Source organism: Ziziphus jujuba, chromosome 6 (genome assembly GCF_031755915.1).
Source record: "Ziziphus jujuba cultivar Dongzao chromosome 6, ASM3175591v1".
In the NCBI taxonomy this organism is placed as follows: Eukaryota; Viridiplantae; Streptophyta; class Magnoliopsida; order Rosales; family Rhamnaceae; genus Ziziphus; species Ziziphus jujuba.
The window spans coordinates 7,811,614-7,828,750 of NC_083384.1; the positions used below are offsets into that span (position 1 = coordinate 7,811,614).

The 17,137-nt window shown below is 33.6% G+C and overlaps 2 protein-coding genes across 6 annotated transcripts; one reads left to right on the forward strand and one right to left on the reverse strand.

Annotated features, from left to right (window-relative positions):
- The first annotated feature begins 4,181 nt into the window (after positions 1-4,181).
- Positions 4,182-8,647, forward strand: LOC107431563 (probable inactive shikimate kinase like 2, chloroplastic). Of its 2 annotated transcripts, none has more exons than XM_016042521.4 (8): positions 4,182-4,535; positions 5,277-5,467; positions 5,548-5,742; positions 6,168-6,250; positions 6,451-6,517; positions 6,603-6,721; positions 7,000-7,176; positions 7,334-8,647. In XM_016042521.4, the coding sequence occupies exons 1-8, from the start codon at positions 4,272-4,274 to the stop codon at positions 7,441-7,443; spliced, it is 1,206 nt and encodes a 401-aa protein (XP_015898007.2). In that variant the 5' UTR covers positions 4,182-4,271; the 3' UTR covers positions 7,444-8,647. The 2 variants fall into 2 exon arrangements, with proteins under 2 accessions (XP_015898007.2, XP_060674406.1); XM_060818423.1 differs by having other exon boundaries at positions 4,340-4,535; positions 5,248-5,467.
- LOC107431362 (inactive poly [ADP-ribose] polymerase RCD1) lies at positions 8,633-15,268 on the reverse strand. 4 transcript variants are annotated; one of them, XM_016042251.4, is made up of 8 exons: positions 15,037-15,268; positions 14,258-14,381; positions 12,193-13,412; positions 11,485-11,726; positions 11,023-11,126; positions 9,578-9,808; positions 9,392-9,487; positions 8,633-8,983 (listed from the first exon to the last, which is right to left on the reverse strand). In XM_016042251.4, exons 3-8 carry the CDS (start codon positions 13,287-13,289, stop codon positions 8,912-8,914), a joined length of 1,842 nt encoding a protein of 613 aa, XP_015897737.3. In that variant the 5' UTR covers positions 13,290-13,412; positions 14,258-14,381; positions 15,037-15,268; the 3' UTR covers positions 8,633-8,911. The 4 variants fall into 4 exon arrangements, with proteins under 4 accessions (XP_015897737.3, XP_015897734.3, XP_015897735.3 ...); XM_016042248.4 differs by having other exon boundaries at positions 14,258-14,384; XM_016042249.4 differs by having other exon boundaries at positions 14,258-14,387.
- Positions 15,269-17,137: the final 1,869 nt, after the last annotated feature.

Consider the following 17,137-nt stretch of genomic DNA (forward strand, 5'->3'; position numbering starts at 1 on the left):
TACCCATTTATATACATATCTAGCTAGACCATCTAAAACCTTTTAGTTGTAGAGTGTGGAATGAGTTACCCAAGATATATAATTTTTTTTATTTTTAAATAAAAGTTACCAAACCCTACCAATTCTGAAGCTCGATCTGCCTAGCCTATATACTATTAGGTTGCTTAATGAGAAATTTATACATATAGTCTCATGGACTTTTAATTGATTATAACTCAAACTCATTCACCAGAAAAAAAAAAAACAAAAAAAAAAAGAAAAAAGAAAAAAAAATTACAACTCAAATTCAGTAAGTCCTTAAACTCAGAAAAAGCATTAAGTGTACTATCCTTATTCCTTTGACTTTTCCTTCAGTTTTCTGCCACTTGTTTTTTTTTTTTCTTCCCCTCACTTTTGAAGAAATTGTAAAATGTTCTTGACCATCCCCCCATTCTCAGTACAAGGTATATATATATATATATGTATACATAGTTTCAGACCATGCACAAACATACTAGACTTGCCCACATTTCTCTGTATTTCACTCACTCAGAACCCACAGACATTGAAAGGAATATATAGCTTTTTTTTTTTTTTTTGAATTTTTAATTTCGTCATTTAATTTTGGGTTTTCCATATTGAAATAAAAGGTACGGCCTTCAATTCTGAAAAAAGGAGGGTCAATACTCAGTTGGGTCGGAATCCTTCTTTATTCTGAAACAAAATTCATGGGGTTATATTTCTTTTTTTTTTTAAAAAAAAAAAAGAAAAGAAAAAAAGAAAGGGAAAAGAGTTAGAAATTAAAGAAAAACAAAGGAAGAGATAAAAGATTTGAAATTGAAAGATGGAGACAAAGTAAAAGGAAGGGTGGGTGCAGAGGAAAGACAGTGGAATAGTGTATTGCAGTGGTAAAAATTTATATATAGACAGAGACTGAGGGCATTGAGCTACTCAAACCCCTATGGGGAAGAGAGGCCGTACGACTGTGTTTGGATGGATAGAAAGAGAAAGATAAAATTGGTGGTGATGGTGGGGCTGGGTGGTTTTCAGAGATTTCAGATATATTTTCAGAAGGAGAGAGAGAGCAGCTGTAAATCAGCATATTTTAGCAGAGTTATAGGCTGCACTGTCACACAAAAAACACAGAATGTCAAATTATTTATTCATCATTACACTATCATTCATTCTCGGTTCACGATCTTTACACGTGTCCCCATCTTGTCCCATCGATGTAGACGCCCTTCTGTAATGGGGAGGAGTACTGGCAGCCGTCAGATCTGCCTCTGTGTGTGTGTGTCTCTCTCTCTCTCTGCATCAAAGGGTGAGATAAGAGAGTTGGGTTGGCTTGGAGGTGGTGCAGGTGGGGTCCTCTACTTAGCTCTTTCTTTGGTTAGTGAAATTTTGGACAGTGACATGAGAGCGAAGGGTGACGCTATTTTTGACGCCCTTGTTTTCATCCAAATCGTTTGGCATTTTTTTTGCAGCTCTTTTTGAGTAGCTCGAGATGTTTGCATGAAAAAAGTTGTTCTAGTCGTATTAGTACTAGCAGTAGTAGGGCCCTAATCAAAATTTTTACTTCTCCAATGGTACTATACTACTCTCATTACTTCTTTTATCTTTATTTTTCTTATATATATATATATATATATACATATATATGTTACCATTTGGTGTAATTCATTTTAGTTCTACCAAGCAGAAGAAAATTGGCCTTTTGCTATTTGATGCATTTTCATTGAAGAGATATTTTGGATTGAAGTAACATAGCTAGTGTGCTATGTTGGTTTTTAACATATTAATATACATGATTTTCAGTAATTATAAAGCACGTTTGCAATGTGTAAGATTTGGAAATATGAACTTTATCCCACATGTGGGTGTTGGTTTATAATTATCTGAACCCATCAAATTACCTTTCTATCTAGGTGGTTGGGTTATTTTATGTCTAACCCACACAAAAAGTAAAAACATGAAAGCTAGTAATTGCTATAAAACTGCATCCACAATATTGTAAGTCCCATCACCCCTCTCCACCATCCTTCCATTTTTAAGTTCAATTTTCAAGGCTAGTCTCATGTAAGTATTTTGAAGTTATATGTATTTAGAGTTTGATATCCAAGAAGAAACAAAAATAAAATAAAAAAGAAAAAAATATGATATAAAATGTTTATACGGGAACACTTCATGTTAATTTTAAGGGAGTAAGGAAAAGATTAAAGAAAAGAAAAGAAAAGCAATAATCAAGTGCATTTGGGCCGACGCTTGGGGCTTGGGTTTTAGACGTTTAAGCCCATTGTTGATTATCTTACGGTTTGGTTTCTTGGTCTGGCTTTTAATCATTAATGGGGGATCTAGACTTTAAACCAGGAGGTCATGGGGCCCAGACAATTTTAAGTGGGCCTAATAAGGAGGAGTAGTTGGAATTTCCTTTATTTCCCTTTGCAGACATGTGAGACTATGTGAGTGAAGTGGAACTAAAGTTTTGTGGCGAATAATGAGGTAAGGGAGGAGAATATGGTGGGATATGAGTGAAATTCCAAAATGCTTAGAGGGGTTAATTGTGAAGTTGACAGAAACCATCCATGGGAAATACTGACAATGACTCAGAGTTATTTATTTAAATTTATTATTTTTTTTTTTTACAAAAAAATTTAAAAAAAAAATGGAAATTGAGAAAGTCTGAAATGAATCATTCATTCATAATGACTTGCTTTTAATGCATGATGGGGTTGATGGGACATTTTTCTGAAACATATTTTCTGTGGGCTGTGAGACAAACTATGAGGAGGAGACTCCCAATACCATTTTTCACAATCAATTACTCTCCCTGCTTTTGTGGACCACCTTTTGACTCTTTGGCAAAACGACAACCATTTCACACTTCACTTTCACAAACCCCACAATTTTTCGCCTTTGTTCCATCACATTTTCTTTTAAATTCATTTCATGCTTCTTAAATTCTATAACCTTGATTACCTCAATTTTGAGTGGAACATTGCTATTAACTTTTTGACCATTAATCTCATAGCAATCAACAAGTGAATGATCTAAAGTGTGTTATAACTCAAGAAGTGATATTGAGTACCATCATTAGCATAGTTTTTTTTTTTCTTTTTTTTTTTTTCTACCATGAATCGATGAAGATTAGGAGAATGCTTATTGATTTGGTTGTGAATCTCATATCAAAAATTTTTTAAAACTTATTAATAAATATATGATTTGATACTTACCATATAAATTGTTTTGTGGTCAGTGTCTATTATTACTGATGATTGTTTACGATATTTCACACACTAATATATTCTATTAGAATATAAAGGGAACTTAGCTTATTTCTTAATTAACCTAAAATTCACATGATATTAGAATCAAGCTTGGCCATAAAAATTGACATAATATTGCAATCAAAGTTACAATTCTAATTCTTAAAAGAACAAATTTTAAGACTTAACCAAGGCATGTGAAAATGAGAACCTTAAAAAAATTAGCTTAGGCCACCTACTTACTAATTGGTAAATTTTTCAATTTGGCTGGGCTACCCACTTACCTGTTTCTTTTTTTTTTTTTTTTTTTTCCTGAAGCTCATTATTTTATTAAATATCGTTTATTGACCTTTTTTTCTTCAGGAAATATTTCCAATTGAAACCGAAGCATTAGGTGGACATTGGACGTGAGCATTTGGATCAGACTGGCTGAAAAGCCCAATTTTATGACAGGCCGTGTTTAAACCAACCCACCTTATCAGGAATTTTGGGTAGCTTTTTTATCATTTGTTTTTTTATTTTTATTTTTTATGGATTTTTTTTAATCATTTTGTTTATTTGGGAGCATTTTTTTTATGCTTATTTTTTTCTTTTCTTGGTTCCTACATTTTTTTATGCTTCAAACTTCTATCACATATTATCATATACATAAATTTTTGTAAATCAACAAAGTTTTTGTCTAGTCGATTTCATGAATCTAATACCCAAAAAAGAGAAAAAAACATTGAACAACTCATTAGACATTATGTCATCTATTTATAAGTTATCTTAAAGTTAACTACGGAAAATTCATAAGCAATTGATAGTTTATCTTAGGAAATGTTAGTATTTACTTTAAAAAAAAAAATTGGTTTTTATTAATTTCGATAAATTTGGAATAAAATAGTTTTGTATTATAAAAAATTCTCATGAAATTATAAATACGTTGTCCGCACGTGTGGAGGCTTAATTGCCTTTTTTGCCCGAATATTATCCAAACCAGGAAAAAAAAAACACTCTGCTTTGCTTCTCTGTTCACAGAGGACAGAAATGGCCGCTCCGGCCATTTCCAAAGCTCTGTTCAGTTCCTACTTCTCCCAAAAAAACCCAGTTCGAACCCAAAACCACACTTTCCTTGTGAAATCCTCCAAACCCACTTTCACTTCCTTCACAATCACCAGGCTCTCTCTCTTTCTTCTTCCTCGTTCATTTCAAACCACCCAATCTTCCATTTCTTCCAACAACTCCTCTTCTCGCTTCTCATGTCGCTGCCAGAGTCTCTCCACGATCCCAGTTTCCACCAAGGAATACGAGGTACTCTGTGTGTGTGTGTGTGTGTGTTTGGTTTCCTTGAAAATTCAGTGAAATTAAGAAAGTAACATAGAAAAGGAAAATGAATTACAGTTTTATTTTTTTTTCCTTGTAATGTTATCTTTCATGTTTGCTTTGTTTAATGTTTTCTGTTGTTTATGGTCTGAAGTGTGTAGGATTTGCATATAATTTCTTAAATGTTTTGGGTTTTTATACATGGGTTTTTTTTGTTCATACAAAAAGAGTAATTAGTAATGTATAATCCTCCTTTTACTTGTTTCTAATTTTGCCTGAAAGAGAGATTGTAAATAAGATCAATGCACTTATATAGATATTGGACACATAGTACTATGGATCATTTTAACTGTAGATGCAACTTTTGAAACAGTTATAATATTGGGTTTACCAAAATCTTCAATCCAACAGTTGGTATTTTTTTCCTCCAGGTTGAATTTCTACCCTCCCAAATATAGCTTGTAACTATTGAGTTCTTTTTCTGAAGTAATTTGATTAACCCCACTTACAAGATGATAACACGAATTTTATTTTTTTTATTTATTGTTATTGTTATTTTTATTTTTAAATAAGCTGTGAATTAGGAGAATTTCGTTCATCTGGCTTCTAGTACACTATTTTTCAGAAGATTTTGCTTTTAGGCTGGTTGACACTTGACAATGTTGTCCATCTTTTCCATAGCTTTCATTTTCCCTCGTAGGCTCATACTGTCAAGTGAAAATAATGCAGTTCTTTGATGCTTCTTCGGAGGTGGAACTGAGACTACAGCTAGGGGGCTGGAATATCCAAAGCTCTAAAGATATCTTTGTGGATGCAAATGACACCTCTTTAACAATCAGAGCACAGCACTCTGGGTCTCTTATTACACTTCTAGAAACTAATAAACTGTTTGACAAAGTAAAGCCTGCTGAAACAATATGGTGTGTGGAACTAAAGTACAAAAAATTCTTTAGTAGTGCAGGTTTCCACAAGTTTTGATGATGGTTCTTGCATTGGACAGGTTTATAGATGATGATCAACTGGTCGTAAATTTGAAGAAGCAGGATCCAGATTTAAAATGGCCTGATATTGCAGAGGCCTGGGAATCCCTGATAGCAGGATCATCACAGTTTCTGAAAGGCGCATCAATCTATATTATTGGAGACTCGACTGAAATCAACCAGAAAGTCAGTCGAGAACTTGCAGTCGGCATTGGGTAATTCTCTTTAACTTCTTTTCGATTCTGAAGATCAGATAAATTTTTTTTTACTGTCCACGAATAGGAAAATTTATTAGCAAATAGTTTTCTTTTTGTTAACAATTGTTTTGCTAAAGCATTCCATGTTTCATGCTCCTGATGTTCATCTCTTATCATAGTGGACCATCACCAATACATTATATTTGCAGATAAATCCGAGTAACTAGAAAGTAAAAACTGTTTATTATTGAAACTAAGAACTCATTTATGGCTTAGTTATATTATGGGAGACTAAGTATCAGTCAAAGTACTTTCGGATCTCATTTATGGCTTAATTACATTATGGGAGACTAAGTATCAGTCAAAGTGCTTTCTGATTCTCTTCTGTTATTATGTAAATTATGTCTGTTTTAAGGTTTCTGTTTGGTTTATGTGGTTCTCAGTTACACACCACTAAGTACAAAAGAGTTGCTGGAAAGTACAAAAGAGTTGCTGGAAACATTTGCCAAGCAGAGCATTGATTCATGTGAGTAGATCAAAATGGAACTTATGATTGATATTTTCACGTTGCAGTTTCTTCATGTAACAAGTTTTTAAACCCACAAATCTACGCGATTTAGTTTAGCAAAATGATACACTATGATGTACCTTATTTATTTTCCTTCTTTTCTTTTGACATATATTTGATCTGACTTGTATCACCCTAACAAGTGTAATCCATCTCAGGGGTACTTGCTGAAGGCCCTGATTCTGTAGCAGAAGCAGAAACTGCTATATTAGAAAGTTTAAGTAGGTAATGCCAACATAATAACTGATATTTAACTTTCTTTTTGCTGAAAATGGCAACTATATCATTCAGAATTTTGTTGATCTTGCAGTCATGTCCGAGCTGTAGTTGCAACGTTAGGAGGGCACCAGGGAGCTGCAAGAAGGGCTGATAAATGGCGACATCTTTATGCAGGGTTTACTGTATGGCTGTCACAGACTGAAGCCATAGGTAACCTATCTAATTTCATTGCAGATAAGAAACTCTTACCTTCTAGAAATTTATGAATGCTTCATTCGTTCCAATGTTAAATTCAGATCTCCGTGCATCTGTTGCCACAAAAATCACATGATCACCTTTTGATTGTTTGTGAAACGTGCATTCTGCATAAGATCTCAAGTTTTTAACTCAAATAAGCAAGCCTTCCTGGAAGTTCCTGGTGCTTTTTACCACTATGAGTTGTAAGTAGTTTCTACTTTCTGTCAATAACATTTTTACTTTCTACCCAGATGAAGATTCAGCAAAAGAAGAAGCCAGGAGAACCATTGAAGATGGTAGGCTAGCTTATTCAAATGCAGATGTGGTTGTGAAATTTCAAGGTTGGGATGCTGATAATGCTAAAAGTGTGGCACAGGCATGCTTGAGTGCCCTTAAACAATTAATTCTATCAGACAAGAAACTTCCAGGTACTCATCCATATACTATCAAATCTTTGTGTGTGCTGCGGATATGAAAAATGGTTAACTTTTAACACATTCAAACTAACTGGCCTCAAAGAAGGTCTAGCACAGGAGAAGTCTGAACTATTTAACTATAACTGACCTTTGCATGTTTGTTTTGAAGGTAAGAAGAGCCTTTATATAAGATTGGGATGCCGTGGTGATTGGCCAAACATTAAGCCTCCTGGATGGGATCCATCAACTGGGGATGAAGTAGCATCTCCTGGTTCATAGTGAAAAATTTGTATTTTTTTTTTTTATTTTTTTGTCAAAATTTTATTACAACTGAGATTTTCCTATGAATTTGGTGAAGATTCTCCCCCGGTATTTTTCACTATTGTTCTTGCTAACCGAAAAAAAAAATTAAAAAAAAAAAAAAAAAAGAGGAGGAGAAAAGAAATGAAGTCAAAATGGACACATTCAGAGTTGGCAAATTGAAAATATCATTTTAAAGAATTAATATTGTTATATGAAACATGGATATTCTTGGAATAGTTTATAAAACATTAAACTTCTATTTTCCCTCGAGTTATACGAATCCGTAATCTGTTGCTAATTTTACAAAATTTGTTTTCCAAACTATTTCTTTCAAACTCAAACTCGTCCATTTTAAAAATCAACTTTATCTTCAAAACTACCAAATACATGACTAGATAAGTACTTGACTATTCAAGATTTTTTTTTCTTTTTTTTTTTTTTTTTGTTTTTCAATCCGCAAATGACTTTTCAAAATTTGAATATCTTAATAAGAAAACAACACAAAAAAAATACAGAAACTCCCCCTCCCCCCCCCCCCCCCCCCCCCCCCCCCACCCCCCTTAAGTCGTTGTGGAGTTGACCTTTGATTAGTCTACCCGCGCAGACAGTCTTTGGTCTTTCACAATCAATGCGCCAAACTCCAGTTTTCCACACCATTCATCTTTTTGCACCTGTCTTGATTGAAAGATACAAAACATACCACACAGGATATTCTTTTATTCCATGGTATCCGAGGAGAAAAATCAAGGCACCCATTTGGTAAAAATGATCACAACGATTGCAATTGTTATGTTGCAATTGTTATGTACCAGCAACACTAACAACTACCAATTTTTACTTATCTACTTTTTATTTTTTTATTGCATTTAATATTAAATTGTTTTTTTCTATTATTATTAGCATCACTATTTTATAATTATTCTCGACATTGGTCCCAGAAGACGATCACTAATTGGTAGAAGGGGGGGGGGGGGGGGGGGGGGGGGAGGGAATTCATATGTAAAAGCACCAATAATTTCAATTTCCATACGAAGAATGCAATATACCTCTGCTTTCAATTATATTTTATTCCTATTTTAGACCCCCCTAAAGCCATAACAAGGTACTTCGGTACCATTACACAATTCCTTCAACTTTGCAAAAAATGAAAAAAAGAAAAAAAAAAGAAAAAAGAGAAGAACATTCACCACCAAACCAAGCTGTTTCTCAACAAAACGCTAGTAAAAACATGTCCAAAAAAATAAATGAAAAGCTAGTAAAAGCCATAACTAACAAAAGGAACATCCAGAGATTCAGTATTACCTAAAATTTTAACCTATGAATCTTCAACCAGAACCATCATGTAACATTCTCTCAACTTCATGTCGACGCATTTTCAGGAAAAAAGCTAGCAATTATTTAGAATCCATATTATCAAACATTCTAAGGCAGGAATTAACTGCTATCAATTAAATGCACCCCGAACCTCTATATTTGTCTTCGATTCTTCCAAATCACTCTTGGATTTCATGGGCACCTGCATACAGCAACCAAGTTGCATGTTAATAAGTTCCGACTTACAACCCTTTAAGCAATGTATAAGGTAAAATCACATGAGCTCTCTAGTGATTGTAAAAGCTATATCAGATATTCTGGTTCCGTTGCCATTTATATACACATATTGATAGTGCAACATAGATAAGGTTGACTAAACACACATGAAGATGGTAAGTCACCATATATACCAAGAAATATCCCATAGCAAACTGCAAAGACAAGCCTAAACTGCTAAGTAGAGTGACAATTGAAAATTTTATATATTAATCCATATATCAGATATTCAAAGGAGTCTCAGCTCGCTAAGTCTGGTTTTAGGAAGACTACGACAATTATCTCTAACTATCAATAAAATTCTCAAACAAATAAATCTAATTTCATATCATACCTTGCATTGAAGCTTTGCTATTGTAGACCGCAACAGATTATCTCCAACTATTAATCTCAACTTTTTGACAAAATCAGCCCGTGATATCTTCTGTGCCTGATGCAAAATCATTACAGCAAATATATAGAAATTATAAATATTACAAGAGAAACAGAAAAGGTGAAATGAACATATCAACGGTCATACCCTAAATATGTTATAATATGTATCAATTAGTTCCATATTTTTAGGAGGAACTTCATTTGAGATAGCAGCAAACAACATAGGGAAAGGCATCCATGGAGATTTGGGAACTCTTAAAGATGTAGAAGACCCTAGACTTGCAGCTTTTTCCTCGGATTTCCCAGAATCTGAATTCATTTGACTTTTGCTTGCTTGAGTTCTCCTAGAGTCTGAAATTCGTTGGATACCACCTCCCTAAGAAATAATAGAAAGTCATGTCAAGAACAAAAACTAAATTAAGAAAGTACAGCATAAAATGATTCTTGGCTAGATGTTCAAAACAACCATTAGTGCAACCAAATATTCCACAAACTTTGCTATGCTCAATAGACATAAATGTCAAATAAGCTTGAACTACTGCCTATTTGAATCTGTCTTGCATCATTGGAAAATTTTCACCACTAATATCTGCTCAAAACCAGTATAATTCCTACTAGGAGAGGGAAATAACATCATTATAGTGGAAACAAAATTCTCTTACAATAAGGGACACCTGCAATCAAGTGAACACTTCCACTGTGAAAGAGAAAACTTAATGGCCCTAAACAATGTAGTGAATGCAATATTGCAAATGCTTCAACCAATGACTGAGGCAGACTAGATGTTTCAAAAAATTTTCACCTTTCCAAGCTAGCAAAGACTATTGATACATTTTTCTTAACATAATTATTCAACTAAATACTACATTGTGCAAATGGATGTTCATTAATCTGTTACAACTACCATCACTTTGAGACACTTTCCGTATTGTTTTCATTGAGAATGTACACAATTAAAAATCCATATGGAAACATAGAGCTAAAAAAATTATTAATAATATGCTTAAGCATCTCTAAGTAACAATCAAACTAACAACCAATTATCATGCTAGAAGAGAGACTCTTTCAATCCAGATATAAGCAAATGTTCATTAATTAGAAAGCCTAACATATAAAACAACACAACTTCCTTAACTAGGAAGATCACAATCCATAACCAACATTGATTCTCACAACTAACATGGCAAAGTGAACACTGGTCACTACTAGGAATAGACATCAGTACCATCAGTTCAAACACAAAAATAATGCCTCAAAGGAGCTATTAGCCAAATTATATATTAGAATAATACCAGATATAAGTAAAATGCCTACAAAGCCTTAAGAATTGACTCCTTGATAATTTCAATTCAAGAAATGTAACCACTAGGAAAATCAGGGCAAAATATGGCCATGACATGGGTTACAGAGCTCAGGAAGCTTCCACTTGTATGAACATGTCTATTTCAAACTCTAAATATGAAAAATAGCAAAGATTAAAAAGCACTGGTACGAGTTGCTATCTGCCATTACTGCCATTAAAAAAGTACTTGCAGCATATATCTGGGGTAAAAACAAGTATAACAGCATGAATAAATTTTGGATACTTACAGCATAAACTGCAGATGTCTCTAATACTGACCGGCCTAGAGTCTGGTGACAGAAAGATGTAACCCCTGAAACATCATGCTTACCTTCACTTCCAGCCAGATCCCCTGGACAAATAAATCACAAAACTAGTGCTCAAGTACTAAAAAGTTAAAGAAAGGAATTTCAATGTTTTCATACAGAATCTGCAGAAGACACAGCTGATTATCTCATTGAATCAGTAGTTGGAGTTGTATTCATCTCTTGATGTAGTAACAAAGTCCAACCATGGGAAGTTGTTTACGATCAATGGATGAAGCCCTGTTTGCTTCAACTAACTTCTAAACTTTCCATCCAAATTGAAAAATTGATTGGACTAGTTGATCCATTGATATATAGCATGAATAACAAAGAAGTAAACAAGGGTCTTATGCAATGTCAGCAAAAAACGAATAAACAGGAGAGACTTAAGGAGTTGCATGTCACCTTCAGCATTGGCTGTAACCTTGAAACTAACCACATATTCTGGATAGATGTGAGTGTTCATATTGGTATTCCAGACTATGTAATGTCTTGGTTCCTGAAGATCATCTACTCCACTGTCAAAGTCACTGCTACTGGGAAGAAATTGTTTACTTCCAGGATGAATAAGTTCCATATTTCCCATTATTACACGACAAAAAAACATGTGCCGTACTCCATTTTCGTCAACATCACAATAATTTGCACTGCAAAAAAGTAAAAAGTTCAATCTTCCTCCTATATCAGTAATTAAAAGTCTCCTAAATCAGTAATTAAAAGTAACTAACATTTAGATATTAATGACAAACAATAATTATATTAATATGTACCAGATAAATTTTTACAATCAACTCCATGGATTTGTTAGATATTACATACTAATTACACTACAACTAACTACATAGTAATAGTGTGCAGATCTTGGAATCTCCACCATGGTGTAAAATTTTTTATTCTAAAATTATAATTAATAATTGTATTGCCTGAAGAATGAGCTAGGCAGCTCAAGGGCACTCCACTTTGCATTGTAATAGGCCCCAACAAAAAGGAGTCACTTATCTGACTCAAGATTCCATCATTCTTTATATTATAATAATAATTAAAAAAAAAAAAAAAAAACAATGTTGCAACTTTAAAAGTATGTTGTTGATTGTGAGAAAAAATAACTCCAACCTGGCATCAGAGTAGCTAGCAGCTGTAAGATGAACACCAATGCCACATATAGACTTAATTGCCGATTGTCCACAATGACCAAGCCCGTACATCATTACAGTAGAGAGTTCCCCTTTTGATGAAGCAAGCCAAGCATAGCGTACATTTGCATCACCACGATGATTTCTCGTAATTTCAACCTGCTTCTGGAACAGGTCAAACCGAGCTTGCAAGGAAGCCCCTGAGCATTGATATATCTCACTTATATCTACATCGCCAAAAGCAGTTACTCCCTTGAGAAACATTTTTCGCACAGTATCAGAATCTAACTTTTTATTTACAGATTCAGCCACCCTCAATATTTTGGCCTCCATCTCTTGATCAAGAGCTTCATCAACTTCAATATCAGGATCCCTGTTGCAACTATCCTCAACTTCCACAGCACATTTTTCGGTAGCAGGTTCTTGACCAATCTGAATATTTTTAACAAAAGCATTTGACTCCCCACTACATTCCTTCAAAACAGAATTATTTAGTCCATTTATTTCAATTTCCACCTGTAGCTTGATCACATGAGAATCGCAGGGCTCCACAAACAATTGTTCTTCATTATTCCCATTTTCATAAGGTTCATCAACATCATCAGCATAAACTTCTGGAAAGAAGCACTTCCCTGCTTCATCGATCCAAGCTATAGGTAGCTGTAAATCTTTTTTTAAGTCCAGCCATATCATGTGCAAAAAATCTAGCAGATAATGCTGATCATTAAACTCAACATCAACAACAGCCTTTTTAACTTGAAATTCATTCCTAACCAAATCAACAAGATCCTGACAAAAATCAGTCCATCCGCCATTCTGATGAAACATAAGACGTTTGGGGATGCCACTTCTCATAAAATTTGAATAAGACTTGCACAAGGATCTTTTAAATTGAGACCTGCTTTCACATCCTTCTAATTTTCTTCTCTTGCCAGGCTTATTCAAGTCAGATAAATGTGGCAACCCAGTGTGGTTAACTCCTGTAAAATATGATGCACAATGGGTTGCATGCTTTCTCTTTAAGCAGAGTGTGACTCTGTGATTATCATCCGATGCCTTTGCGATATTTGCATTCATTTCTGCCTACTAAACCAATATCTATCCACACCTTAAAATCCAAAACTTCTAATCTAAATTTACAAAGATCTAGATTTTGACCAGTCTTAAAGAAACTGAACCATTGAAGTCATCAAACAAAACCTATACAGATGAAACTAGTCAGAACATCATGAAATTAACCTCCATATACAAAAAGCAAATAAAACAAATATGCAACAATTAGGGAAAAAAGGGCACAGTTTGCAACCCAAAAGGGAATGGAAAGACAATAAATGCAGAGACACACACATCATATATATAATATTATCTGTCAAACACAAGGACTGTGGTTATGAACAGTAGATGCCTGAGAGACTGAAATAGACAATTCCAAAAATCTACAGAAGAGTACATTCCTTCACAAACAAGCTAGGCAAAAATTAACAAGATTTTTGTAACTTCGAACTCATATTAAGTAGATTAAAGTAAATTCTTTATACATTATATCGAACTTGGTTGAACAGGGGTGACCTTCCTTATATGGGCAACACAAAAATATAAAAACAAGTTTCATAAATCTCCTGTAGGCACCCAATTTGCCTATTATTTGGGCGGGCTTCTTTATGTTGAGCTTTTAGAGCTAAGCCACTGCGGTAGATTCAATTGAGGTTTTATACAAATTAGTCAGTTTAGACTTCCATCTGAATTTAAGTTTTTTATTTAGCAACACGAACATAATATCACAAGAATAGAATTTGACAGGGATATTTTGGCATTTAATATACTCCAGTTTTGACTCATAGAAAATATGACTAATCCAAAGTATTCAGCCAGCTTTTTTAATCCATGCAAATCAAGAAATACTAGAAAAAAATAAGCAGATTGGAATGGTTGTATGATTAATTTTCTAGCTCTTAGCAATGAATACTCAATGCAAATAACAAGCACCACAGAGTAATGATATCAAACATGCTAAATATTACTTGCATAAAGAATAGATCGCCTACCAAGTGGTGCTGTTAGTAGATTTCATTCTGTACATATTCCTCATGTATATGGTCATTGACCTCAATAAAATCACAGGAGAAAGCCAATTCCAATTCCTTATTTACTCTACAGTATGAAACGGCTCTGCTGCTAACAATAATAGCAAATAAGAGTTTAATTAAAAATTTTAAGAAAGAAAAGGATATAATTTCCAGACCCCCCTTTTTTGGGTAAATAATTTCCAGACTTATTTAGTAGTAGCGGAAAGAAAATCACCACTAAAAAAAAAAAAAACAAAGAAAACATTTTCTTGCATAATTATTGTTGAAATGAAACGAAAATACTAAGAAATACATGCATCAAAAGTGAAATCAAGCAATAACAAATCTAGAGCTTGTTTTATTTCCCCAGTACAAATTGTTGACTTTAAGAAACAAAAAGGAACAAAATAATTAAGCATCTCAATCTCTAATTTTTCTTTTGTTTTTCTAATGTTTATCACCAAAAATCGAACTATCACCAACCAATTAAACCCCAACTTACAAATAATAATAATAATAATAATAATAATAATCAAACCCATTCTTTTGCGAATCAAAAATCAGACCATAAAATTCAGGCAAAATCAAATCCTCCAAATCATAAAATTTAAACGAAAAGGAAGAAGAAAATTCAAATCGATGAGAATTGGCTCCGATCTACACCAAATTCTCATCCAAAACAAAAATCACAAAAAACGAGAATATTAAAAAAAAAAATCCGATCCATAAAAACAAGAAAAAAAATTACAGAAAATTACCTGCGAAATAGATAGAATTATAGTAAGGTAAAGATTTTCATGAGAAAGGGCTAAGGAGGCCAATAACCAAAAACAAAACCCTAACTCAACGAAAACAGAGAAGAACTGTTAGATGCGACGCCGTTAATAAGGCTGACTGACGACGTAAGTCGGCGGCCTATGCCCTCTCTCTGCGCGTGTCTCTCTCCATTATTTTTTTCCTTTTAATTATTATTTTCTTTTTCTGATTTTTTTTCTTTTTTCTTGCGCGAAAAGCAAGGTGTAGCCCACCTTGAACAATTCAATAAGGGCAAACTAATCTCACCGCGAGGGGACGATTTTTTCGTCACAGTCTGATTTTTTATTGGCTAGCGTCGTTGACAAGCCGGGTCGACTTTGATAGTCACACGATTATACTTGATCTCATTGGGTGAGATACTGAAAGTTGAATTTAATTTGTGATTTTATAAAAATATATATATAAAAAAAAAATCTTCCATAGTTCACTAGGGTATTTTGGGACGTACAAGTTTGAAAATGGTCATTTTGTTATTGGGACCGCTTGGAAAGAAAAGCACGTAATTACTTTAAAGGCGACTGAGAGGGCCCACACCCTACAAGGTTCCTGACAATAATTATGGTGAACGGCATAGTGGGGCCCATTCGGATGAGGCAGGAAGCTGCGCTTTGTGAAGTCCACGTCAATCCTCGAACCATTATTCCACCTTGACAAACAAGCAAATACAAAATTTAAAAAAAATAAAAATGAAAAAGACCGGCCTCATAATAACAAAATAATTCTACGAGCAAATATTAAAAAAAAAAAAAAATTTTAACTTCGGAATCTTACCTAGCAGTAGCCAAAGTAGAAGGGTAGTTTTGGAATTTTATTTTAAGATTCAAGCAGATTTTTAGGACTAATAAGTTACATGATGAGAGTAGAATTGTTATAATAATCTCATAATCTCATTTTTGCCACTGGAAACAAAGTCTAGAAGAGTAGGAGATATTTAAACTATTTCCCCAATTGTTTTTTTAGTAGAATTTGTGGAACATATAATAATTTTTTTTTTGAAGAATATGATTGAATAATGGCTATGACTAGAAACTATATGGTATGTGGAAGTCAATATTTATTTCATGACTAGGAAAGACTAAGAAGTTTGTTTTATTTTTGGGGCAAAGAAAAGACTAAAGGAAGTTATATATTCTTAGTTAGGTAGGCAGAGGATAAGTATAGAGAGAAAATGATAAGCATTGGGAGAAATGATAAGATCTAAAACAAGGTTCTTAGAGAGATGAGGTGAGTTGATGATGTCTTTCTTGTTTTTTAATTGGGAATGTGAAAATTCTAATTCAGAACCATTGTTAGTGGCTTTATCATTAAGCTCACTCCAAAACAATATGGGCTGATGGATTAATAAAGATAAATCTTTCTTAGATGTAATGCTATTTGTCAACTTTAAAATAAAAACAATTAAAGTGACAAGTAGAGTCATGCCAAACTTTCCCGTGATGACCATATTACACTATGAAATTTCAAGTTTTAGCTAGTCTGCTATTGGTAATGGATAGCGATGCTTCTAAATTTTACATGTAGGAGGTCTAGCTCCTGAGAGTCAAGAGATGGCTTCCTTTTTGGTTTGCATATAGCTAATCTTATTTTATCCATTCAAGAGCAATTAGTGTTTATGTGATGTCCATATATATATATATATATATATATAGGAAAATTTTACTGTGCAAACAGTCCGTATGCGAATCTGGATATTGACGATGGTTTTTGAAGAAACCGTCGTCAATACTCATATATGTATAAGACTATTAACGATTGTTTTTTTCAAAAACCATCGTCAATAACCATAATCGCATGTGGACTCTGTATACATATAACATATTGTTATATATGTATATATATATATATATATATATATATATATATATCTATACTGTTTATATGAGAGATTTTATGGTCAGGACCATCCGGATGGAATTTCATGCAGACCAGGAGCAAAGCCGATGCAAAATTGGTATTTTTCAGAAAAGCCGATATTTTTTTATGTAACGTCTGTTTTTTGCAGGTCCGTATGCAATTCCATCCGAACAATTTTGACTGTAGAAA

Coding starts and splice junctions, on each gene's coding strand:
- LOC107431362 (XM_016042252.4), bottom strand. CDS start 13,289: ATGAATGCAAATATCGCAAAGGCATCGGATGATAATCACAGAGTCACA. Junction 11,727..12,192: donor GCTAGCTACTCTGATGCCAG/GTTGGAGTTATT, acceptor ACTTTTTTGCAG/TGCAAATTATTGTGATGTTG. Junction 8,984..9,391: donor TAGCAAAGCTTCAATGCAAG/GTATGATATGAA, acceptor TGCTGTATGCAG/GTGCCCATGAAATCCAAGAG.
- LOC107431563 (XM_016042521.4), top strand. CDS start 4,272: ATGGCCGCTCCGGCCATTTCCAAAGCTCTGTTCAGTTCCTACTTCTCC. Junction 6,518..6,602: donor ATATTAGAAAGTTTAAGTAG/GTAATGCCAACA, acceptor TTGATCTTGCAG/TCATGTCCGAGCTGTAGTTG. Junction 6,722..6,999: donor GTCACAGACTGAAGCCATAG/GTAACCTATCTA, acceptor CTTTCTACCCAG/ATGAAGATTCAGCAAAAGAA.